At 44.2% G+C, this 26,257-nt stretch overlaps 1 protein-coding gene across 6 annotated transcripts in view; it reads right to left on the bottom strand.

The window, feature by feature from the left end:
- The window catches only part of agrn (agrin), a 534,989-nt gene that overhangs the window by 175,517 nt on the left and 333,215 nt on the right, over positions 1-26,257 (bottom strand). For all 6 annotated transcript variants that reach the window (XM_063033167.1, XM_063033166.1, XM_063033165.1 and 3 more), the window contains one exon: positions 12,684-12,899. In XM_063033167.1, the coding sequence (XP_062889237.1) occupies positions 12,684-12,899 (216 nt within the window). The remainder of the gene's footprint in view (positions 1-12,683; positions 12,900-26,257) is intronic.

Below are 26,257 nucleotides of genomic sequence, written 5' to 3' on the forward strand. Positions count from 1 at the left end.
TCACAGACATCCCATCCACTTGTCCTTTCTGTGGTCGGGAGAAAGCCAGTGGACCATGATTATATAGAGTCTGAGAGGTCGCAGCCCCTCTGAGTATCTGAAGGGGCTGCTCCTCAAAACTGGTTACATTTCAGCCCCACGCTTCTGATATATGGTCACCCAGTATGGATTCGGACGTGGTCCACTCGAGGGATCTACTAATAGACTTGCTACTGGACCTGGCTAAGTTGGCCATTCAGGTGCCCAGGCAGTGGGCAGTTGACAACTCTGCCCAAGCCAACTGCCAACTCTTCACCTGGGGTTAAATTCATGCATGAGTATCCTTTGAGAAAGAGCATGCTATGGGTACAGTGGGGGTTTTCCAGGAATGGTGGAATTGAGTGTATTGTAGATAGTAGTAACAATATTTAAATTTGAAATTATTAACACTCTTGTAAATCCCTGATGTTTTTATTCTATGTGCAAATAAACTTCCATTTGTTTGTTATGTGTCGTGTCGTATGATGTGGGCAATCATGAACATGACCATGATTGTTCTTGCAAAAGTTTCTACGGAAGTGGTTTGCCATTGCCGCCTTCTGGGCAGTGTCTTTACAAGACGGGTGACCCCAGCCATTATCAATACTCTTCAGAGATTGTCTGCCTGGCATCAGTGGTCGCATAACCAGGACTTGTGATATGCACCAGCTGCTCATATGACCATCCACCTCCTGCTCCCATGGCTTCACAGGACCCTGATCAGTGGGTGGGGGGTTAAGCAGGTGCTACACCTTGCCCAAGGGTGACCTGCAAGCTAGCAGAAGTAGAGCCATATCTCTACCCCAGCACTCTAAACTCCTGTCGTTTTGTAAAAACAAGGAAGCTCCTTTTCTCATCACACTTCTTACTGACTTTCATAATGTGAAGGAAATCCCATTGTTTCTGATCTCATTTGTGATGCTCTATTTCCAATAATGACTCTTTACCATCATCAGCCACTGCTGCCTGGTTTATTGCAGCATCCACTCACAAAATGCAAAAACTACAGTCAGGTCAGCAGAAAAGGTCAAAGGCTGCAGTCCACCATCACTGTAGGACTTGTGTGTGAACGGGACAAAGAGATGGAGAAGACACCACCCACCTGCAAACTGCCTTTTCCAAAAGCTCCCTTCTAGAAAGCGCTATAGGGCTGTTAAACAAAAACTTCACACCATCTGAAAAGCTGCTTGCCCCAGGCAGTTAATCTGACCAACCACTCTAGGTAGCTGCTCCCCTAAATATATATTTATCTACTGCAAACAAGTTACGCCACTTTTTATAATGGCGATTACTTCAGAAATACAGTTATCGTATTGATGTATTTATGTACATTTTACTCTATATCTGTGCTTTCTAAGTTTTTAAAAAATTCTTTGTGCCTATAATTATTCATTGTTGTGGATTTTATTGCATGTAACACCACCACGCCACAGCAAATTCCTAATGCATGTCAGTGTACACTCAGTGGCCACTTTATTAAGTACACCTGCTCGTTAATTCAAATATCTAATCAGCCAATCATGTGGAAGCAATTCAATGCATAAAAGCATGCAGTCATGGTCAAGAAGTTCAGTTGTTGTTCAGACCAAACATCAGAATGGGGAAGAAATATAATCTAAGTGACTTCGACCGTGGAATGATTGTTGGTGCCAGACAGGGTGGTTTGAGTATCTCAGAAACTGCTGATCTCCTGGGATTTTCATACACAACGGTCTCTCGAGTTTACAGAGAATGGCGCAAGAAACAAAAAAAAACATCCAGACAGCCGCAGTTCTGTGGGTGAAAACAGCTTGTTAATGAGAGGGGTCACGGGAGAATGGCCAGGCTGCTTCAAGCTGACAGGAAGGTGACAGTAACTCAGATACCCAGACGTTACAACAGTGGTGTGTAAAAGAGTATCCCTGAATGCACGACACATTGAACCTTGAAGTGGGTGGGTTACAGCAGCAGAAGCAGTAGAGGTCAGGATAGATCCTGGGTCCCTGGACCTTGTGCCATTCTTAATCAAATGCCCAAAACAGTGGCACTTCTGGGAATGGGTTTCACCACAATATCAATGATGAGAAATTCAATGTTATCTTCATCACCAAATTAAGATACTATGTTAACAGGGGTGCAATCACTACACAGCACCAGTGATCACAAATCAGTGTTCAATGCCTGCTGCTGTCTGTCTCAATTCTACAGGACTGTGCAAAAGTCTTAGGCAGATATATATATATATATAGGGTATCTAAAGCTTTTGCACTGCACTGTGGTAATTTTATGTATTGCATTGTACTGCTGCCACAAAAAAACAAATTTCATGACATATGTGAGTGATGATAAATCTGGTTCTGATATGGGTCTCTATTGTGGACTGAGAGTGGGAAGAGGGCAGGGAGAGGGGAATCATGGTAGAGAAAAGAGGAAGGGAGAGGGGTGAGAGAGGGAAGCACCAGAGAGACATTCTGTAATGATCAATAAACCAATTGATTGGAATCAAATGACCTTGCCCAGGGCCTTTTGGTTGGGTGTATTTCCACTGCATCATGCCACACCCCCCTCACCACTTCTCTCTTTCTCTGCCACCTGTCCCACACCCCTCCCGTGGCACTCCGCTCTTGCCATTCCCAAAATCCTTTGTTCCAGCCAGATTTACAAACTCACTCTCCACTCCACGTTGACAAATACAGTACTGTGCAAAAGTCTTAGGCACCCTAGCGATATATATGTGCCTAAGACTTTTACATAGTACACAGTCAGTGTTTCAGGATCCTGATTAAGGGTCTTGGCCCAAAACGTCAAGCATCCATCTCCCTCCACAGATACTGCCCGGCCCACAGAGTTCTTCCAGCATTTTGTTGTTTTGTTCCAGATTCTAGCATCTTCCGTCTCTTGTGTCTCCATATTAAAAGTTACATCCATTACACAATGTTTAGAATCGTGGTTCAGCCGGCTGGCGGTGAAGTGGCATCCGCACCGGACTGCGAGGCGAGTGGTCCCGGGTTTGAATCCAGCCGGCTCCTTGCACGCTTTCCATCCGTTCTGGGCTGAGCGTCGAGCTAGCAACTCGGCCTCGTAAAAAACAGACAAAAGTGCTACAGAAACGGCAAGGTTGCCACCCGATGCGCCACAAGGAACAGAAAGGAACAATGACAACAAGAATTGTGATTAAGATATCAGTGCCTTTGAATGGTTCTGAGGTACTATGTGACTTCATTGAGAACAGATGAACAATTACATAAAAAAATAAAAAAATGCAAGTCCTATTAAAATAACACAATCTCTCTGTGTATAATTAAATGTAATTTGCGGTAGCTTGAGCAATTTAAGTGAATATTTTGAAGAAATATCACCTGTAGCAAAAATCTGATTTAATTATCACTGCGGCTAGCTCTCATCAAGTCACTGCTGGCTTGCTGCCTAACGCAATCCTAACTATGTATTGTTATTTGACAGCAATCCTATTCCATGGCTCTGAGAGGGTGTCAGATTTAATTAAGGAGATAATATTCTTGCTGCTGCTGGATAGGCTGAACGGCTCAACTAGTAATTATCAAATGCACCACACCAATGCAAAATGTTGTTTTTCACTCAACCCCGGAATGTTTGGATCATCAATAACTCTGCCTGCATCTCCACAACAATTAATAAAACCTACCTCATACATTCAATGGCCAATTTATTAGACACCTCCTGTACCTAATAAAGTGACTACTGAGTGTATGTTCATGGTCTTCTGCTGCTGTAGCCAATCCATTTCAAGGTTTGATGTGTTGTGCGTTCAGAGATGCTGTTCTGCACCTCACTGTTGTAACGTGTGGTTATTTGAATTACCGTCTCCTTCCTGCCAGCTTGAGCCAGTCTCCTCTGAACTCTCTTTTTAACAAGACAACTCAGCAGTCAGGCAGCAGCTATGGAAATGAATAAACCGTGAATGTTTCAGGCTGTGACTCTTTATCAGGATTGAGAAGGAAGGGGAAGACACAAGAATAAAAAGGTGTTTTTGTTCTATGCTCTGTCCGCCAGAGAAAGCAGGATCTCCCAGTGGCCACACATTTTAATTCCACATCCCATTCCCATTCTGACATGTCTATCCACGGCCTCCTCTACTGTAAAGATGAAGCCACACTTGGGTTGGAGGAACAACACCTTATATTCCGTCTGGGTAGCCTCCAACCTGATGGCATGAACATTGACTTCTCAAACTTCCGCTAATGCCCCACCTTCCCCTCGTACCCCATCCCTTATTTATTTATATATATACACACACACACTCTTTTTCTCTCTCTGTCCCTCTGACTATACCCCTTGCCCATCCTCTGGGCTTCCCCCCTCCCCCTTTTCGTTCTCCCTGGGCCTCCTGTCCCATGATCCTCTCATATCCCTTTTGCCAATCACCTGTCCAGCTCTTGGCCCCATCCCTCCCCCTCCTGTCTTCTCCTATCATCTCGGATCTCCCCCTCCCCATCCCACTTTCAAATCTCTTACTCACTCTTCCTTCAGTTAGTCCTGACGAAGGGTCTCGGCCCGAAACGTCAACTGTACCTCTTCCTAGCCTGGCCTGCTGTGTTTACCAGCAACTTTGATGTGTGTTGCTTGAAATCCCAGCATCTGCAGATTTCCTCGTGTGTAGGTGTCTCTGTTGACAGAATTGCTGCTCACTGGACGTTTGCTTGTTTTTTTGCACCGTTCTCCATGTGTAGGAGGGAAGCATTTGCTAGATCGTATAGTAGCTTAAAGGCCGGCACAAGGGCTGAAGGGCTTGTACTGTCCTATGATCTGAAATATCTGGCGCTGTGTAACAGCAGCAACCTTCAACATTAACAACCAGCTGTCACTCCCTTCAACTCTTGTACACCATGCTCTACTCTACTCTAAACGTGTGGTGTCTGAGCAACATCACCCCCCTGCATGCACTCAGCTCCAGTGAAGATAAGATCATAAGACCTAGGAGCAGATTAAGGCCAGGGATAGCAGTGGAAGCAGGTATGATACTGGTAGATAGACACAGGAATATGCAGGGAATGGAGGGACATGTACAGGCGGAATAGATTTAGTAGAATTTGGCATTGTGTTCAACATGGATTGTACTGTTTTGTGGTGTCTCTCTATCAGTAGCTCTGGTCCATGGGGCTAGCCATTGTCCTATCATGCATCAGACCACCCCCCCCCCCCACACCTCTGTATGCTGGTTCAGAATAAACTTCCCCATATTGAGCACATCTACACAGAGTGCTGCCACAAGAAAGCAGCACCTATCATTAAGGAACCCCACCATCGAGGCCGTGCTCTCTTATCACTGCTGCTATCGAGCAGGAGGCACAGGAGCCTCAGGACCCACTCCACCAGGTTCAGGAACAGTTATTGCTCCTCAATCATCAGGCTCCTGAACCAGAGAGGATAACTTCACTCACGTCAACAATGAACGGATTCCACAAACTGCACACTCACTTTCAAGTCCTCAGTATTATTTATTTACTATCTATTTATTATTGTTATCATGTCTTTTGCATTTGCACATTTTTTGTTCTGCTGTTCTACTGTGAATACCCACAAGCAAATCAATCTCAGAGTAGTATATGGTGACATATATGTCATGTGATAATAAATTTACTTCGAACTTTGAACTTTTCTAGTATTCGTGGTTGTAGATCTCAGTGGCAATGTAAACATCTATTACCCATCCCTAATGAGCAACCATATTGTTAAGTCCAGAGAATAGGTGAGGAACTGAAGAACGTACAGCAAGTTTTCAAAGTAAAATGGCAGCTTTTTCAGATTCAGATGCATTTATTTACCATGTGTACATCGAAATATACAGTGAAATGTATCAACAACTAACACAATTCTAAGATGTGCGGGAGGCACACCCATTTTTTATTTATTTATTCCACTCCATATATTTTATTTATTTTGTTTTATTGATTTTACTTTAGTTCCAAATCCACTGAATAATTTAAACCTCAATCCTCCGGCTTCTCTGGGATTTGAACCTAGGTTTCGCGGTGGCATAGTGGTTAGCACAGCAATTCGAGTTCAATAACCACCTCTGTTGTACGTTCTCCCTGTGGCTGCGTGGGTTTCCTCCGGGTGCTCTGGTTTCCTCCACAATTCCAAAAGATGTACTGGTTAGGGTTGGTCAGCGGCAGGCCTGCTATATTGGTGCCAGAAGTGTAGCAATGCTGGTGGGCTGTCCCCAGCACATCCTCATGTCAAAGTACATACTGTAGATGTGACAAATAAAACTAACCTTTCATAATATAAATCTTTAAATTAGGCTTGTATACAAACAGAAATTGAAGCAGGGATAACTACGATATACTGTAATACTGCAGGACTATAGAGGTGTGGAGAGGTTGCTGAGCAGGTAGGGATTACAGAGACAAGAAGGGGCAAGTTGGCGCCTGAGGATTTGAGAACTAGAATGCGAATTAAAGGCTGACATGATTAATCACTGCTTCATTTTTACTTTCTCTGAGCAATGACAGGTTCAAATAAAACATAAACACAAGAGATTCTGCTGATGCTGAAAATCCAGAGCAACAGACACAAAATACTGGAGGAACTCAGCAGGTCAGGCAGCGTCTATGGAGAGGAACAAATAGTCAATGTTTCAAACCGAGATATTTCGTCAAATGAGATACATTTGAAGTGTAGCTGTTGCCATTTGCAGATGTGCAAAAACTCTTCTCAGCTTTATCCAACAGACTGGGCCAGTCTGCTCAAGCCATTCTAACTCTATCACTGCCTGGTATGAATGGGTCAGAAAAAGTTGCAGAGGTTTGTAAACAGCCAGCTCCAGCTCTGAGGACATCTTCAAAACGAGATGCCTCAAAAAGGTGAGATCCATCACTAAGGAACCCCATCACCCAAGAAATGCCTGTTTCTCATTGCTACCATCAAGGACAAGACACAGGAGCCTGAAAACTCACACTCAGCGCTTTAGGAACAGCTTCTTCCCCTGCACCATCAGATTTCTGAGTGTTCCATGAACACATGAACACTACCTCATTATTTTTTGCTCTCTTTTTGAATTATTTACTTAAATTAATTTTTAAAACATCCATTTCTTATTGCAATTTGTAGTATTGTTACATATTGTACTGTAATGCTGCTGTGAAACAACACATTTCATGACATATTGTACAACGCAGCCAGAACTTGAGGACCTGAGTTATTGGGAAAGGTTGAATAGATTTGGACTTTATTCCCAGGAGCGTCGGAGAATGAGGGTAGATTTGATAGACGTATACAAAATAATGAGGGGTATAGATAAGGTAAATGCAAGCAGGCTTTTTCCAGTGAGGTAGGGTGAGACTAGAATGAGAGGGTACAGGTTAAGTGTGAAAGGTTAAATATTTAAGAGGAAGATGAAGAGGATCTCGCAGAAGGTCGCGGGAGTGTAAAACAAGCTGCCAGCGGATGTGGTTTAAATTTCAACATTTCAGAGAAATCTGGATACATGGATGGAGGGGGTGTAGAGGGCAATGATCCGGGTGCAGGACAATGGGACGGGGCAGAATAATGGTTCAGCATGGACTGGATGGGCAAAGGGCCTGTGCCTCTGCTGAGGAGTTCCATGACTCTAAATGTCAGCGGTATTAAACCTGATTCTGATTCAGATTCATCGATGAACTGTCACCGATATCACTACAGCTTGGATGTTTAAAAGTTGGAGAATGCTGCGATAACGGTCCAATCACAATGCTCCCTTTAAAATGGGGGCTCAAAATATTAAGAGATTCATTTGAAGCTATGATTTGGTGCTGTCTGCCTCTTAGCTCTATCCATTTCATCTGCAGAAAATTACTTTATAATGCATTACAATTCAGGCGCTCCCTTCTGCGGTGACATTCCTTCAGTGATGCTCCAGATTAATGCCGAGCCGGTGTTGCGTTATTGAATGCAGCGTGGGACGAAGGTCAGGCTAATTTACACAGTAACGAAAGGATTTGAATTCCACATGTAGCTCACCTATAGCGGCTGCTGTGAGTTAGACCCCAGCCAACCATCTCATTAACTTCTGCCAAATAGACAGACTCAGCATGAGTGGCTCTCTGGGATCTTAGGAACTACATTATAGGAAATCCAGCAGTTCGTGTAGCTCTCAGTGATCCAGAAGGTAAGCAGACAGCACGGCACCATGTGGATCATCAAGGAAACTCTTTCATGTGCAGCAAATGGTGTCTCTGGCGACCACGCAACCCACTCCCCAAGGAAGGATCTTCCCTCTTCAAGACACGAAGGAGATAGCAAAAGGCTGGGCCGGCTAGTGTTATTCCTTAGAGTGTTGGAGACTGAAGGGTGTGTAAAATCATGAGGGGCATAGGTAGGGTGAGGCCACACAGCTTTTTTCCCCAAGTTTTCCAAGTTCAAAGTTTAAAGAAATTTTTTAAAATCAAAGTACATACAGTACATGACAATATATACTACCCTGAGATCAGAATCATTCAGGTTTAATATCACTGGCATATGTTATCGAATTTGTTGTCTTTGTGGCAGCAGTACATAATAATAGAAAAACCTGTGAACTACAGTAAGTATACATAATAAGTAGTTACCTAAGTAGTGCAAAATAATATTTAATAAAAGTAAGGTAGTGTTCATGGGTTCAATGTCTATTCAGAATCAGATGGCAGAGGGGAAGAAGCTGTTCCTGAATTGCTGAGTGTGTGCCTTCAGGCTTCTGTACCTCCTTCCTGATGGTAGCAATGAGAAGAGGGCACGTCCTGGGTGATGGGGGTCCTTAATGATGGACGCCGCCTTTTTGAGACATCGCTCCTTGAAGGTGTCCTGGATGTTGGGGAGGCTGGTGCCCGTGATGGAGTTAATTTAAGTTTACTAGTCTTTGCAGCTTATTTCAATCCTGTGCAGTGGCTCCACATACCAGACGGTGATGCAGCCATTCAGAATGCTCTCCACAGCCCATCTGTATGCCTGTACCCGTTTTCTCGCGGGCATTCACAGTAGATACACAGTAACTTGAGGGCAGAGATGGAAGTTGAGAGGGGATAAACTGAGGGGCAACTCCTCCTCACAGAGACTGGTCTGTGGATGGAATGAGGTGTAAGAGAATGTAGTGGGGGAAAGTAAAATAATGACATACAATATAAAACACATTTAGACAAGTTCAAAGTTCAAAGTTCAAAATTTAAAGTAAATTTACTACCAAACTACACATATATAACTATATACAACCCTGAGCTTCATTTTCTTGTAGACATACTCAATAAATCCATAATAGGACAATAACCACACCAGAAGCAATGAAAGACCACTTGGGCATTCAACCACTGTGCGCGGATAGGAAAAATTTGCGGAGGTTTGGGCTAAATTCAGCCAAAGGGTCCAGGTGAAAATGGGTATCTTGGTCAGCATGGATGAGATGGGTAGAATGGCCAGTTTTTCATACTGTATTATTTTATGATTTTGGGTGGTGTGGTGGATATAGGTCTCTACAAAGGAGGTGTAAGGCACTCCTTCCCTCCGCTAGCCTGCAGGCCACCCTTGGGCAAGGTGTAGCACCTGCTTCGCCCCCCGATCAGGGTGATGTGAAGCCATGGGGGCAGGCGGTGGATGGTCGGATGAGGAGCTGGTGCATATCACAAGTCCTGGTTATGTGACCACCGACGCCAGGCAGACAATCTCTGAAGAGTATTGATAATGGCTGGGGTCACCCGTCTTGTAAAGACACCACCCAGGAGAAGGCAATGGCAAACCACTTCTGTAGAAATATTTGCCAAAAACAATCATGGTCAAGACCATGACATCATACGACACAGCGCATAACGATGATCGTGATTTATGTGTTAACTACTCTCAACTCTGTAGAGCATCTGTGAATGGACCATCTATAAAATTAACCACCTGAGCTTCTTAATGGCACTTATCATCTGTACTAACTAGAAGGGTCAGGGCAGAAGACACAGGGAGCACTACCCTGATTCCCCTCCTAGTCACACATAATATTTACAATAATATCACCGTTTCTTCAGTGTCACTGGGTCTAAATCCCAGAACTTCTCCCCAACGGCACTGTTCACCTCAATATAGGAAGGATGTGGGGGCTTCAGAGAGGGCACGTAGGAGATTTACCGGAGTGCTGCCTGAATTAGAGAGTATGTTTTGTCAAGATAGGTTGAGTGAGCTAGTGCTTTTCTCTTTGGAGAAAAGGAGGATGAAAAGAGACTTGATAGAGGTGTATAAGACAATAAGAGACATAGATTGAGTGGATTTTTCCAAGGGTGGGAAGGGATAATATGAGGGGGCATAATTTTAAGGTGTACGGAAGAAAATACAAGGGTATGTCAGAGGTATAAGAAGGAGAATCCTATCTGCAGGCTGAGAATAAACGGGGAAGACATGAAACAAGTACAGAACCTTTGCTACTTAGGAAGATGGGTGACATCAGATGGCAGGTGCGACTTGGACATCAAAAGAAGAATAGGGATGGCAAAAGACACCTTTACGAGAATGAAGAGTATACTGACCAATACTAAACTAGGCATGACAACCCGCCTCAGAGTACTGAAATGTTACATTTATCCAGTTATGTTATATGGCTCAGAATGTTGGACAATATCTAGTCACATGAGGAAACGAACTGTAGCAGCAGAGATGTGGTTTTTGAGGAGGATGCAAAAATATCATGGATGAAACGAATATCTAACGAGGATGCCATGAACAGAGCAAACACAAAAAGAGAAATAATGTATGAGATCATGAAAAGGCAACGTAACTTCATTGGACATGTGATTAGGAAAGAGGAGTTAGAATGCATGGTAATTATGGGAAAGATTGAAGGGAAGAAAGCGAGAGGAAGGCAAAGACAAATGATGATGGAGACAGCAGCCAGAGAACTGGAAATGAATACCAATGAATTGATCCACTTGACCCGAAACAGGAGTGTGTGGGCCATGGCAGTCAAAGCTCAAACTGGGCACGGCACCCGATGATGATGATGATGTCAGAGGTGATGCTTTACACAGAGAGTGGTGGGTCCATGGAAACCTCTGCCAGGGGTGCTGGTAGACACAGATACATTTGCGACATTGAAGAAACTCTTAGTTGGGCACATGGAAGACAGATAAATCAAGGGTAATGTAGGAGGGAAGAGTTAGGTTGGTCTTAGAGTATAGATAAGAGGTCAGCTCAACACGGAGGCCTGAAAAGCCAGTACTGTGTAAAGTTCTATGCTGTCTAGCACTGTGCAATTCAAAATGGCAGCACACCAGCGAGGGCCTATTAGTCACGGACAGCTGATATGCTGGCTTGCTGAGATACCCACATCTCTTAAATTCCGATTAATTTCTGCACATGTACACTGAAACATGCAGTGAAACGTGTTGATTGCACGAACAACCAACACAGTGTGCTGGGGGCAGCCCGCAAGTGTCGCCACACATTCCAATTCCCGCAGAGCATAATCACAATGTTCAGCAGAACAACATAAGCAAGACTGGCAAAAACAAAACATCAGCAAACAAGTCCCTTTCCTCCCTCCTAGCTCACACAGCCACCTACTCACATACACAGATTCAGTCATCCAACCCCAAGACAGGCTGCCTCTGGGCCTATGGGCCCTCAACCTACAATCCCCAACACAAACTAGTAGACTCACAAATTTCGGGCCTCTGTCTTCTGGGCATACCATCAAGCCCTCAACTTCCTAAAAAGCAGACCATTAGCCGTGGAGGCCTGAGGCCTGGAAACCCCTCACTGTCTTTAAAACCTACTTCATTAACCGAGGTTCAGGCCACCTGTCCTAATAAACAAGTTGTGGCACACTATGTCCAATTAAAATGCCCTGGGGTGTTTTTGTATGCTGTAAGACCCAAAATCAATTCAAAATGTTGTCTATTGAATGTATCCTGGGTGGTCACAGACTGTATAGTCAATAACACTTTAGATCCTCAGCCAAGATATTCAATTTGCTGCAAACTTTGGTTAAAAGCTATTGGCTGTAATTTTCATAACGCTGTGGGTAACAAATCATTTGAACAGAGATGCAGCATGATTGATGGAACAGCAAGTGTTCAAACAAAGCTAACTAGAGGAACACACACAAGTGCTGGAGGAATTCAGCAGGTCAGGCCCTGCCTATGCAGGGGAAAGGCAGTGAAAGCTTCAGGCCAAGACCGTTCATCAGGACCGGAAAGGAAGGGGGAAGATGCCAGAATAAGAAGATACGGGGGAAGGAGGACGAGCCGGAACATGATAGGTGAAGCCAGGGGGGTGGGGGAGGGCTGAAAGAAGCAAGAAGCTGGGAGGTGATAGGTGGAAAAGGTACAGTGTTGGAGAAGAAGAAATCTGATAGAAGAGGAGAGTGGACCATGGAGAGAGGGAAGGAGGAGAGGCACCGGGGGAGCTGATAGGTAGATGAGGAGAAGAGGCCAGAGTGGGGAACTGAAGAAGATTGGAAGGGAGAGGGGGAACATTACTGGAAGTTGGTGAAATCGATCATCTGCTCTTTGGTTTTGCTGACATTGAGTGAGGAGCATGAAAAGCAGTTGTGACACCATTCAACCAGAATTCCATTCTTGGCTAAATATCAACCATACCAATGCTTCAAAAGAGGCTTGCTGCCTGCCGCAGATGAACAAAATGCTGGATGAATGCAGCCGGATGCTTCCATCACTGGGAACTATTAAATGTTTTCCAGAAATAATCTCAGGACATACCGCAAGGCCCCCTGCTGATGACCTTGATTCTACGTTGTTGAGTACACTGGGCCATCTCCAGCTCACATTCATTGCTGTACGTGGAGTAATCCGACCCGCAGACAGGAGCCACCACCGATGGACAGGCACCTCTCTTGCAGACGCAGGTTCCCTTGTCTGGCTCTCTCGGATCCCTTTCACACACGGCCCCAAATCCACAGAGGACACCTCGGCACACTGGGGAGAAAGGAGACAAACCTGGTTAAAGACGTCATTTTTTTTTTAACAACACAAGACACCGGACACCTGCCAGCTGGTTTTGAGGTCAGTACGCAGGTAAAGGGTCAGGGTAGGGTTAAGGGACAGGGCGAGGGGCAGGTACAGGCCAGGAGTAGTAAATGGAGAAAAAAGAGCAGGAACCAACATTCGGGTCAAGATGGCGCCAAACGGCCATGTCTATCAATGCTGTGGCTCAGATTTAGTAACACAAAAGTCTGAGGCCAAGGACTGAAGGTCTTGAGGCAGCCATCCTGGCACTGGAGGCCTGTCTGTGTGTGTAAGTGGGTGGGAGGGAGGGAGAAAAAGAGATTGTTTTGCTGTTGTTTATCTTGTTTTCAAATTTATTATCAAAGTTTGTAGACATTATACAACCTTGAGTTTCATCTCCTAACAGGCAGCCATGAAACAAAGAAACCCAAAAGAACCCATATACGGACATCTCACCTCTCTTGGAAGTTCCGGGAGTCTCCGGCATTTGAATAGTGGCTCCCTGATGCCCACAAATTATATACAATATCACGGAAATCAATTTTTTTGAGACCAAGCGAGAGAAAAGCAAGAGAGAGCGCAAGAGCAACCACGAGAGAGCGCGCGCGCAACAGAGAGTGAGAGGAAGCGAGCGAGAGCGCGAGAGAGAAAGCAAGCCAGAAAGAGAGCGCGCGAGCGAGAGAGCAAGCAAGAGAGAGAGAGAGAGAGAGCGCGAGAGAGCAAGAGAGCGTGCGAGCGAGAGCGCGCCATGGCAGAGTGTATAAAATGTACGTCACCCTAGACTACACTAAAGTGTACCCCTGCCAATAGGGGTCAAAATAATGACAGTGTTCCTCGCTGCACTGTTTGCAACAGGGACTTTTCTATTGCCCATGGTGGATTACGACTGTAAAAGTCATGTTGAGGTGAGATTAACAGGTGTCATTCGTTCACTAGCATAGCTAACGTTATTTAAAGTAGCTGGCCAGCTGCTAAGGAGCTACTCTGTTGCAGACATTCCGCCTCTCCCGGGAGTCTCCCTCAAATTGATGATGCTACCTCCCTGAAATGAGTTTTTGCAGAGTGGGATGTCTGCATATATTAAAAAAAAACCATCAGCAACCCAATGTGCAGAGATTAAAAAAAACATTATGCTCATAAAAAATAAACAACCCATATAAAAAAAATGAACACACAATGTGTAGAGAAAAAAAACCCCACAAGCAAAGAGCATTCTGAACTAAAGCCCGCAAGAGAGTGCCATAGTTCAGCGCAGAGCGAGTTTGGTAGTGCTGCTATTGCCGCTTCTCGTGTTACTCAGCTGAATATCGTGGGCCTGCTACATTGGCGACAACTGTCTGTGTTGCTTGTTAACACACACTACGCATTTCACTGCATGTTTCGACGTACATGTGATAAATAAATCTGATTGGAACACACAAAATGCTAGACGAACTCTTCACGGCCTGAAAGGTCAACTGTTTATTTCCTTCCATTGACGCTGCCTGACTAGCAGAGTTTCCCCAGCATTGTGTGTGTGAGTATCTATCTGCAGAGTCTCTTGTGTATATGTTTTCCAACGATCCCAGTCTCTGCTCCACTGCACAAATCAGATTTCACTAAAACACAAAATTAGGAGCTCATCAACTGACTGCCACTGTGCTGGTTCACTGATAACAAAAAAGTTATACTGATGAAAAGAAACATGCCTGGCTCAAATATGAGAGATTGTGATAGTACTGAGTTCCCTGTCTGCAAGGCCCTAAACTCAAAAGCAGAAGTTATGCCCTCTCCGATATAGATATCTACGGGTACTCTCACTATAGCTACTGTATTCTCTGTACACTGTATCACTGACTCTCCAAGGACTAACTTAACTTCCTGCCTGGTCTCTGTGATGTGGTTTAGCTGCCAATACCCACTGCTTTTGGATGGTAATACCGAGAGATGTCTCCATCAAAGGTGTGAGGTGCTTCTTCCCTCCGCTAGCTTACGGGTCACCCTTGGGCAAGATGTAGCACCTGCTTAGCTCCCTGAATCAGCATCAGGTGAAGCCACGAGAGCAGGTGGTGGATGGACGGATGGGCATCCGGCGCAGATCACAAGTCTTCGTTATGCGACCACTGACACCAGGCAGGCAGTCTCTGAAGTGACACTAGGCACAGGAGTGTCACAGGTGACTCTGACAGGAAATGATAAGGTAGTGGTGTTTGGGGGTGTGGAGGGGTGGGTTAGTGGGTGGAGGTGTTGATCAGCCTTACTGCTTGGGGAAAGTAACTGTTTTTGAATCTGGTGGTTCTGGTGTGAATGCTACGTGGCCTCCTCCCTGATGGGAGTGGGACCAACAGTCCTTGAGCAGGGTGGGTGCCATAAGACAGAAAAGTGGAATTAAGCCATTTGGCCCATCGAGTCTGCTCTGCCATTCTATCATGGCTCATTCATTATCCCTCCCAACCCCATTCTTCTGCCTTCACCATCCAAAACCCTTTCTGACGCCATTCCCATTAAGCTCTTCTGTACCTTCTCCATGATAGTCATATTCTTCCTCTCACTGAACTGAAAATGCCCAGGATTCAATATGATATTCATACTCTACATCAGTCTAACATAACTTCTTAGCATTTGTCATTTATGATCTGGTTCTAAAGTTCGGAAATCATAATCTACTTTTGAAAAACTGTTCTAATAAGATGTCTTGCCAACTTAAATCTTCATGTATATAAAAGCAACTATATTTCTCTGTTCTTCAATCCTCTATAAAGTATTACCATTCAGTTTCTTTGTTCTTCTGAAGAGCATTTACACACTTCAGCACTGAAGAGCATTGGCTGAGTGCCTACCCGTCTACCAGATATAAACAGGGAGTGCGTTGGCATAGCGATTAAGAGGTAAAATTGCCTCTGAACCAAGATCAGTCGAGCCAGTCTGCATACAAAAGGCATGGGGCCCACACAAAAGGTTGGTCCACATGCTGCAAGAGTACGGAGATCTGAATTCCATCGTCAATCACAGTAAAATGGAGCAGACATGAACTGAGTAAGATGAAGGTAGCTTAGACAGGGAAAACTGGTGGCATCTGGGGACTGAAAAGGTGGCTTCACTCACTTACTCAAGCTCAAGATCAGATTCTATTTTATTGTCATTCAACCAGACTCGTATACAGCTAATCGGAACATCGTTCCATTGGGTCAAGGCGCAAAACACAGTACATATAGTTAGACACGGCACATATGGTTATGATCCAACTCATACAGTCAGAAAATAATACCAGCACAAGTCCCCAGGTGGCGTGGCCTGAACATTGACAGGGTGACATAACGGTGGAGGTGCAAGTTTATACATGACAGTATAATGTTGACACAATTACAATAAAACAAGCAGTGGTCTAAGTATGTGTGAAACAGCAGCATGAAAAGTTTAAAAGTGACCAGTGCAGGATGTTCCACCAACAGATTTTATTTTACACAAAGTGAAAATGATGCCGGTATGGTATTATAGCGGTTAGCGTTAGGCTTTACAGTGGCACTGAAAAACCGGGGTTCAATTTCCACCACTGTCTGTAAATAGTTTGTAGATTCTGCCCACGACTGCGTGCCATTCCCCAGGTGTTCCACTCTCCTCCCTTATTCCAAAGATGCACAGGTCAGGGTCAGGGTTAGGAAATTGTGGGCATGCTATGTTGGTACCGGAAGCACTGCGACAATTGCGGGCATCCCCCAGCAAAATCCTCAATGCAAACAACACATTTCACTGTAAATTTTGGTGGACATGTGACAAATAAAGCTAATTTTTAAAATAGTGACTAATGAAAGAAACACAAAGGCTTAGATTTAAATGTATAATTCTACTGAATCCTGTCACATTAATTAATCACCTATTGTAGAGTTTCCACCCTTTCTGTTCTTGTTTCCCCATTCAATGTCAGGAAATGTAGAGGAGGCCTGACCCAAATACAGAGCAGTGGAGCTGATTCAATGGTGAGTGATAACCTTAATAATTGGCCACAAAACAAGAGAGAACAGACACTTAACACAAGTCAACGAGGTAACTGAAAGCTAGGAGCCACTGGCTGAGGCTGGCTGGTTCGTATGAATGAAGAAGGATTCTGAGTGAGAGTAGGGTTTAAAAAGGCTGCAGGTGATCAGTTGGAAATGAGTGGCAGGTGACTCCTATTAGCTGGGTGGAGACTGGGATGTACCTGTCTGTGCACACATGACATTCTATAGCTTTGTCTCTTATTCTGTGACTTGCCTCCACTTCATTTGGATGAAATAAAGCTTCAGATTATTGTTATTAACAAGCCAGCCTGCAACAACTTTGCAATAATACTCATTACTCTTTGCATAGGCTCATCCTTACAGCTGACAGATCTGCTCTCTAATCTGGTTGCCTGCTGTAACAAGTTTTAATCCTTCAGAGTTTCACTCAACTACTAATGCCCAATTACTCGGCTGTGACAAATTTGTAATTTTAACACATGCAGACAAGGAATTAACTCCACCGTGGATGGTCCCAAGCCTAGCTGCAAATGGAGGAGGGCTGGGCATGGGGCTAGCAGCCCCATCTCGTAAAAACCCAGTGCTACAGAAACGCCGAAAGAAGCTCTAAAGAAATCCCCTGGAATCAGAATTACAATCAGGTTTAATATCACTGGATTATGTTGTGAAATTTGTTGTGCATAATAAAAAAAATTACAGTAAGTATATACATTAAGAAGGTTAAATTAAATTAGTACTGCAATAAGAGAAAAAAAATGTAGTGAGGTAGTATTCATGGGTTCATAGTCCATTCAGAAACCTGATGGAGGGGAAGAAGCTATTCCTGAATCATTCAATGTGTGTCTTCAGGTACCTCCACCCTGATGGGAGCAATGAGTAGAGGGTGATGGGGGCCCTTAATAATGGATACCATCTTTCTGAGGCATCACTCCTTGAAAACGTTCTGGATAGTGAAGAGGCTAGTACCCTTGTTGGAGCTGATCTTCGCTTATAAGATGTATAGGTGGCCTACACCAGGACTTGAAAGGGGGCCCAAGATACAGGTCCCTGTGAGCTGCATTCGTCTGCCTATACCCCAGTAGGGGAAAAGGACTTAAGAAGACGAAGAAGAAACAGGGAACTGGAAATAAATAGAGTTTAATAAAAAGGATAAACCTTAGCCATGATTGTTCTTTCACATTTACGTTAATTGAATCTGTTTTGGGCCAAGTAACCAAGGAAGGTAACTTGAGTTAAGTTAGAAAGTAGTTGTGATTTAGTGAATGTAGAATTGATTTGGAAGATCTGTAATAAAAAGGAAGTTCTCAAAATACTCAGCGAGTCAGGCAGCATCCATGGAAAAAGATGCTTCCAACCAAACAGGCAGAAGTCACATTGGAGAGAAGTTGTATAAGATGTTGGCAAAGCCTCATTCGGAGTACTGTGTGTAGTTCTGCTCTCCTACCCACAGGAAAGATATTATTAGGATTGAAAGGGAGCAGAGAAAATTTGCAAAGATGTTGCTGGGACTTGAGGACCGGAGGTATAGGGAAAGGATAAAAAGGTTCGGACTTGATTCCCTGGAGTATAGGAGAATGAGGGGAAATATAATGAAGGAATACAATATTTTGAGGGGTATAGATAGGGTAAATACAAGCAGGTTTTTTTTCAATTTAGCGACACAGCTCAAAGAGCTTAGCAGGTGAGGCAGCTTCTATAGAAATGAATAAACAGTTGACGTTTCGGGCCGAGGCTCTTCATCAGGACTGAAAAGTAAGGGGGAAGATGCCAGAATAAATAGGTGGGGGAAGGGGAAGGAGGATAGCTGGAAGGTGAAAGGTGAAGCCAGATGAGTGGGAAAGGTAAACGGCTGGAGATGAAGGAATCTGATAGGAGAGGAGAGTAGACCATAGGAGAAACAGGGGTGGAGGGGCACTGAGGGAGGTGACAGACAGGAGAAGGTTTAAGAGTAGGGAATATAAGAATAGGGAAGGGGAAGGGAAAAAAAATACAAGGAGGAGAAAACAATGTTCATGCCATCAGGTTGGAGGCTACCTGGATGAAATATGAGGTGTTGCTCATATGAGCAAAAACATCAAAAACCCAGAGATGATGCAAACCCAAAACAAAACAAAAATTGCTGGAAAGGCTCAGAAGGTCAGGCAGCATCTGAGAGGACAGAAATACAAGGAACTTTTCAGGTCAAAGTCTCTTTGAAGGAACTGCTTACCATTTAATATTCTGATGTCATTAGCTGGCTACACATTCGAAAATTGGGGTAGTGCCTCAGGATACACTTAATCCTTTCAAGGTTGAAGTGAAGAAGATTTTAAGAGTCATGGAGTACTCAGTACACACCGACCATCAGGCACCCAGAGACGCTAAACTCATTTTATTTATCTATTCATCTATTGGCCTGTTTGTTTGCTTGTTAGTCTAGCTATCTATCTCGAGAAACTGGAGAATGGGGTTGAGAGGAATAATAAATCAACCATGATGGAATGCTAGGGAGACTCGAGTCGCTGAATGGCCTAATTCTGTTTCTATTTCTTATGGTTTTATTATAATTAAAGTGAAGATTGACAGGTTCTAAATTAGTAAGGGTGTCAAGGCTTACAGTGAGAAGGCAGGATAACGTGGTTCAGAGGATAATAAATCAGCCATGAGAAGGAATGGTGGGGCAGCTTCATTGGGCTGAATGGCCTAATTCTACTGAGAGTGAGAATCATGGTGGGGAAAAGGGGAAGGGAGAGGGGAGGGAGAGGGAAGCACCAGAGAGACATTCTGTAATGGTCAAAAAACCAATTGTTTGGAATCAGATGACCTAGCCTGGTGTCTCAGGGCTGGGTGTGCTGGACTTGAACCAACCCCACCCCCACCCCTGCCACCTGGCCACACCCCTCCTATGGCACTCCACCCACGCCATCCCCAACATCCTTCGCTCTCACCAGATTTACAAACTCACTCTCTGCTCCATGTTGACAAATACAGGACTGTGCAAAGGTCTTAGGCACCATAACTACATTCACTGTATGTGCCTAAGACTTCTGCACAGGACGGTACATACTTATTCAGAGACACAGCACGGTAACGGACCCTTTCGGCCCAACGAGCCCGCACTGCCCAATTACATCCCATCTTTGGAATGTGGGAGAAGACTGGAGCACCTGGAGGAAGCCTACGCAGTGACATTCCAACTCCTTAATAAAGAGCTGCGGAATTGAACCTGGATCACTGGCCCTGTTACAGCGCTATGCTAACCGCTATGCCTCCTTGATGCCGTAGATTTCTATTAATTTTGTACAGATCCTACCACTTATCCACAGTCAGGGGTAATGTAAATTGGTATATCATTGTCAGATGTACTGTGGTATACAGTGAAAAACTTTGAATTGCATGCCATACATCTGTGGAGGCCAAGTCATTGGGTATACTTACAGCGGAGGTTGATAGATTCTTGATTAGTAGGGGTGTCAGCAGTTACAGGAAGGTCGGAGAACGGGGTTCAGATAGAATAATAAATTAGCCATGACCGAGTGTTGGAACAGACGTGATGGTCTAATTTGGCTCCTATTTCTCAAGGTCCTCACTGGATCAGGGTACCTGACCTAGGAGGCTTCTGCCAGAGGTTGCACTGGTATGTGCATCGAGGGCCAGCAAAGATGATGTTACAAGCTTTCATCAAGAGTTAGAAGAGGTTTAACTTCGGTGGTTGAAGTGATTTGTATTTTCTCTGTAAAGACAGTGCAAAGTGAGATGCATTCAAGGCCAACGGGTCAGCGTCAACTGAGATGGATTATAATTGGTGTCTGCCAGTTATCACTCCATTACCTCCCAGTCTCTGGAATAAATTCCACCATTTTTTCCTTTAACCTTAGTTATTTCTTAACGATTAAGTGGATCTGTCAGAAATGGAACGTTTAATAGTCAATTGGTTTACCTTATTCACATACTTTAAATTCAATGCAGCCAGCCATGCCTGACAGTGACAATTCAACCATTCTTCAGGAAGAAATTTGTAACATTATCTTTCTTTTTATATTCTTAAAAGAATTGCTAACTCTAATTTCTCTCCTTGGCTGCTCGAGTACAGCCAGTCTACAGCACCCACTCAGTCCTGATGCCTGCGCTGTCATTTGGAATATATAAGAAGGTCATTCCAGCCAATCCCATCTGTTTGACCTCATCCAGCCTGCAATTCCCCGCAAACATGGGAACACCAGAAAATAGGAGCAGGAATATGCTGGTCAACCCCTCTTCTCATTACCACCATCAGGGAGGAGGTATGGAAGCCTGAAGGCTCACATTCAACATTTCTCGAATGGACAATACACCCATGAACACACCACATCACTACTTTTTTTTCCTCTCTTTTTGCACTATTTAACTTTTTAAATATATGCAGCATATACACATAATGTAATTCACAGTTTTTATTATTACATATTGCAATCTGTTGCCACATAACAAATTTCACAGTGTATAACAGTGATATTAAACCTGATTCTGATTCTAAAATCATCAATTAAAAACTGATGAAATACCAATTGTTTACTCTTTTCCATAGGTGCTGCCTGACCTGCTGAGTTACATAGAACATAGAACAGTACAGCACAGTACAGGCCCTTCGGCCCACCATGTTGTGCCGACCCTTAAACCCTGCCTCCCATATAACCCCCCACCTTAAATTCCTCCATATACCTGTTCCTCCAGCATTTTGGGTGTGTTGCTATGGATTTCCAGCATCTGCAGATTTTCTCGTCTCATCTATTTATTTATCAATCAATCTATCTGTCTGTCCATCTGTTCATCTATCAACTACTATTCATCTATCTAAACACAAGAGGTTCTGCAGATGCTGATCATCCTTCCAGTCCTCCCACTTTCCTATTCTGGCTTCTTCCACCTTCCTTTCCAGATCTGATGAAGGGTGTTGGCATGAAATGTCAACAGTTTCTTCATCTCTGGACATACTGCCTGACCTGCCTAGTTCCTCCAGCGTTTTGTGTGTCTATCTGTAGTATCTTTCACTTATTTATTTAGAGAAACAGCATGATAAGAGGCCCTTCCGGCCCAACGAGTCCACTTCACCTAATTACACTCATGTGACCAACTAATTGACTAAGCCCCTTCTCAAACCTTCATTCACGGTAATCATGGCCAATCTGGTCCAGACCAAATCTCCGTGGACTCTGTCTAGATATTTCACTAACCTGGTAAAGCCGCCAGCATAATCAAAGACCCCACCCAACACAGTCATTTTCTCTTCTTCTCCCCTTCCATCGGGCAGAAGGTACAAAACATTAAACACACTCACCGCTAGGCTCTAGGACTGCTTCTATCCTGCTGTTACAAGACCCTTGAATGGGAGGAAACCAGACCACTTGGAGGAAACCTACATGGTCATACACACTCCATACAGGGAGAGGCAGGAATCGAACCGGGGTTGCCGGCACTGTAATAGTGTTGTGCTGACCACTACACTACCCTGTTGCTTACAGTGCACTGAGAAAGAAGGTCAAACAATAACAATGCAGAATAAAGTGTTAAACTACAGGAAAAGTGCAGTGCAGATAGACAATAAAGTTGAAGACCATAATGAAGTAGATTGTGAGGTAAAGAGTCCATCTTATTGAACTAGAGAACCATTCAATAGTCAGATAACAACGGGGTACTTTTCCGTGGATTGTCACCTTGTCGTGGTGGAGAAGCTTGTGTGGTCCTGTGATCCCGAGAGCAATGCTGTCTGGAGCTATGCTCCTGGTAGGGTCACCCATGGCGGTAAGGTTGAGGGTGAGGTCCCTGACAAAGAACAATCCAATCAAGACCTCAACGGTGGAACAGGCGGATGAAGTTACTTCGAACTCAACGGCTGTGAAGGCGGACGAAGGCTGCAACAAATCCATCAGCTCCAATCATCGTGGTTTCCATGCCATTGGAATCAGTTAGTTGATTTGTGAAGTATGGTGTGCTTCTTGGAGTGCAACATCAAGTACACGTTAAACAAATACGCGCACAGGCGTCTTCACTCTGTGGGACACTTCTTCAGAACGAAGACCATCATCCTCGACCTCGAGGGATAGCCACCACGACGACGAACAACGGGGTAGATGTGGTCCCTGAGCCTAGTGGTACGTGATTTCAGAATTTTGTATCTTCTGCTCGATGGCAAAGGGTATGTGGTCTTTGATTATGCTGGCTGTTTTACTGGGGCAGCTCGAAGTGTAGACAGACTGTATTTGGAGCCAGTTTCACAAGCTGGGAATATCAGAATTTCTTATCTTTCATCCCTGCAGAAAGAGATATTAGTTGACCAGTCCTGATGAAGGGTTTCAGCCCGGAACATCGACTCTTTCTTCCTCTCCATAAAAGCTGTCTGATCCGCTGAGTTCACCAGCCTTTTGTGTGCGTTGCTCTGCACCATAGCAGAATCTCTTCCGTTCATCAGTTCACCATTAGTATGTTGGGTTTAAACTCAGGATTGCACTTACACAGTAACAGCAGTTAGCACGACACTGTTACTGGTCAGAGCATCGGAGATTTCAGAGTTCAATTCCAGTTTCCTCTGTAAGAACGCTTGTATGTTTCTCCCATGTGCACATGGGTTTCCTCTGGGTGCTCCTGTTTCCTCCCACAGTACAAAAATGTTCCGGTTAGTAGGTGAATTGGTGATTGTAAATTGCCCTGTGATTAGACTAGGGTTAAGTAGGTGGTTTGCTAAATAGGGGGTCAAAGAACACTGAGGCTGTCTACAAGAAGGGTCAGAGCCGTCTCTATTTCCTGAGGAGACTGAGGTCCTTTAACATCTGTCGGACGATGCTGAGGATGTTCTACGAGTCTGTGGTGGCCAGTGCGATCATGTTTGCTGTTGTGTGCTGGGGCAGCAGGCTGAGGGTAGCAGACACCAACAGAATCAACAAACTCATTCGTAAGGCCAGTGATGTTGTGGGGATGGAACTGGACTCTCTGATGGTGGTGTCTGAAAAGAGGATGCTGTCTAAGTTGCATGCCATCTTGGACAATGTCTCCCATCCACTACATAATGTACTGGGTGGGCACAGGAGTACATTCAGCCAGAGACTCATGCCACCGAGATGCAACACAGAGCGTCATAGGAAGTCATTCCTGCCTGTGGCCATCAAACTTTACAACTCCTCCCTTGGAGGGTCAGACAGCCTGAGCCAATAGGCTGGTCCTGGACTTATTTCCTGGCATAATTTACATATTACTATTTAATTATTTATGGTGCAACTGCAACGAAAACCAATTTCCCCTGGGATCAATAAAGTATGACTATGACTATGACTGAGCTGTGGAGTTAGTTAGTCTGGAAGGGCCTGTTCTGGACTATCTCTAAACCAATAAAAAATAAAAAGCATCACTGCACCTCTGCACCGTCCATTGAGTGTACTTAAATCTGAACTGATCTTAATTGAATTAAAATAGCAAAGAAGAGACTTGTTGATTGTGTAATCAAGTCCCAGCTATGCTCATACTTGACTGCATATTTCTCCACTGTTGCTCGATTTGTCACGTGATTTGAAGTTATCTCCGAGGGAACAGTCATGAGGAATCTCCGGAGAAACTAGCTCATCCATACTTCATTGATAACTGTTGGAACTTGTTACCGTGTGAACCAAGTGTGATTTATCTGAGATGTTGGGAGTGTCGGTGCTATTGTGCTTTTTATCAGGACAGAGAAAACAGAATACAGCACAGGAACGACCCTTTTGGCCCACAATGTTGTGCTGAACCAAATGTATCAGTAATCAAATCGCCAACTACACTAATCCCTCCTGCCTACACAATGTCCACATCCCTCCATTTTCCTCACATTCATGTGCCTATCTAAACATCTCTTAAAAGTTCCTAATACATCTGCCTTTACCACAACTCCAGGCCACATGTTCCAGGCACCCACCACTCTGTCCAAAAAGTTGCCCCTCGTATCTCCCATGAAACTACCCCCTCTCACCTTAAATGTATGCCCTCTGGTTATTAGACCCTGGGAAAATGATACTGCCTGTCTACTCCATCTATACCTCTCATAATCTTATAAACCTCTATCACATCTCCCCTCAGCCTCTGTCACTCCAAGTTGTCTAGCCACCAGTTACAGCACGTGCCCTCTAATCCAGGTAATGTGTTGGTAAACTTCTGCACCTTCTCCAAAGCCTCAATAATGAGGCAATCAAAACTATAAGCAATACTCCCGATGCAACCGAACTGGTATTCTATAAAACTTCAATATAAGTTCCTGACTTTTGAACTTATTGCCTTGACTAATAAAGACAAGCTTCCCATATGCCTTCTTAACCACCCTATCATCCTGTGGAGCCACTTTCAGGGAGCTTTGAACACGGACCCTGAGATTCCGCTGGTATATTTAAGTTGGCTGTTTACGGAATTGTGGACTGTCCTCGTCTCTGTTCTAAATGGATGTCCCTCTACTGAAAACATGCTCTCCACAGCCACTCTATCGAGGTCTTACATTCCCTCATTCTGTGAGATCAAGGCTGGCATACTATCGAACTCCAAGTACCCATCTTTGTCCTTTATCTCTTCATGGCCATTCTCCTTGAGATGTCATATGAGCCTCTTCCACCAGTATAAATCACAATGTGAAATAATCATTCAGTTGGCCCACCATTTCCTTTGCTGCAAGGACAATATCCCCGTCATTCAGTGGTCAACATGGCTCTTGGCCTCCTTATTTCTCCCAATGTGGTTACCTTATTTTTCTGTTAATTTCATTTCTACCCAATCTTTGGCAGTATTTATTGTTTGTTTTCTATTATTTATTTAGAGATGCAGCACAGAACAGGCCCTTCCGGCCCAATGAGCCGGGCCGCCCAGCAACCCATGGGCCTGATCACAGGACAATTTACAATAACAAATTAGCTGCTAACCAGTACATCTTTGGACCATGGGAGGAAACTGAGGCACCCAGAGAAAACCCATGGGGAGAATGTACAAATGGCTTATAGACAGTACCAGAAATGAACTCGAAACTCAGATATCCCCCAGCTGTAATGGTGTCACGCCCACCACCACACTACTGTTACCGTTTCTAATTTCTATTGCATTACCAGCATTTAATATGCACTCTCGCTTTTCTCCTCATCCATATCTTTCCTCGTGGGGTATAAATTGCTTTCTTTATCACAATAAATTGTACTTTGAATACCTCCTACCAATCGCCTTCAATTTAATGCATTGCTTAGTTTACTCTGAACTGCTTCTCTCTCATCAAATTGTTATCAATCCTCCCCAAGAGCAGAACCTTAATCACTGTTTTGTGTTGATGCCGTCATATCATGATTGCCATTTGATAACTCTTAACATACTGTAAAGCTGCAAACTAAATCCAGT

The sequence above is a fragment of the Mobula hypostoma genome, chromosome 25, assembly GCF_963921235.1.
Source record: "Mobula hypostoma chromosome 25, sMobHyp1.1, whole genome shotgun sequence".
In the NCBI taxonomy this organism is placed as follows: Eukaryota; Metazoa; Chordata; class Chondrichthyes; order Myliobatiformes; family Myliobatidae; genus Mobula; species Mobula hypostoma.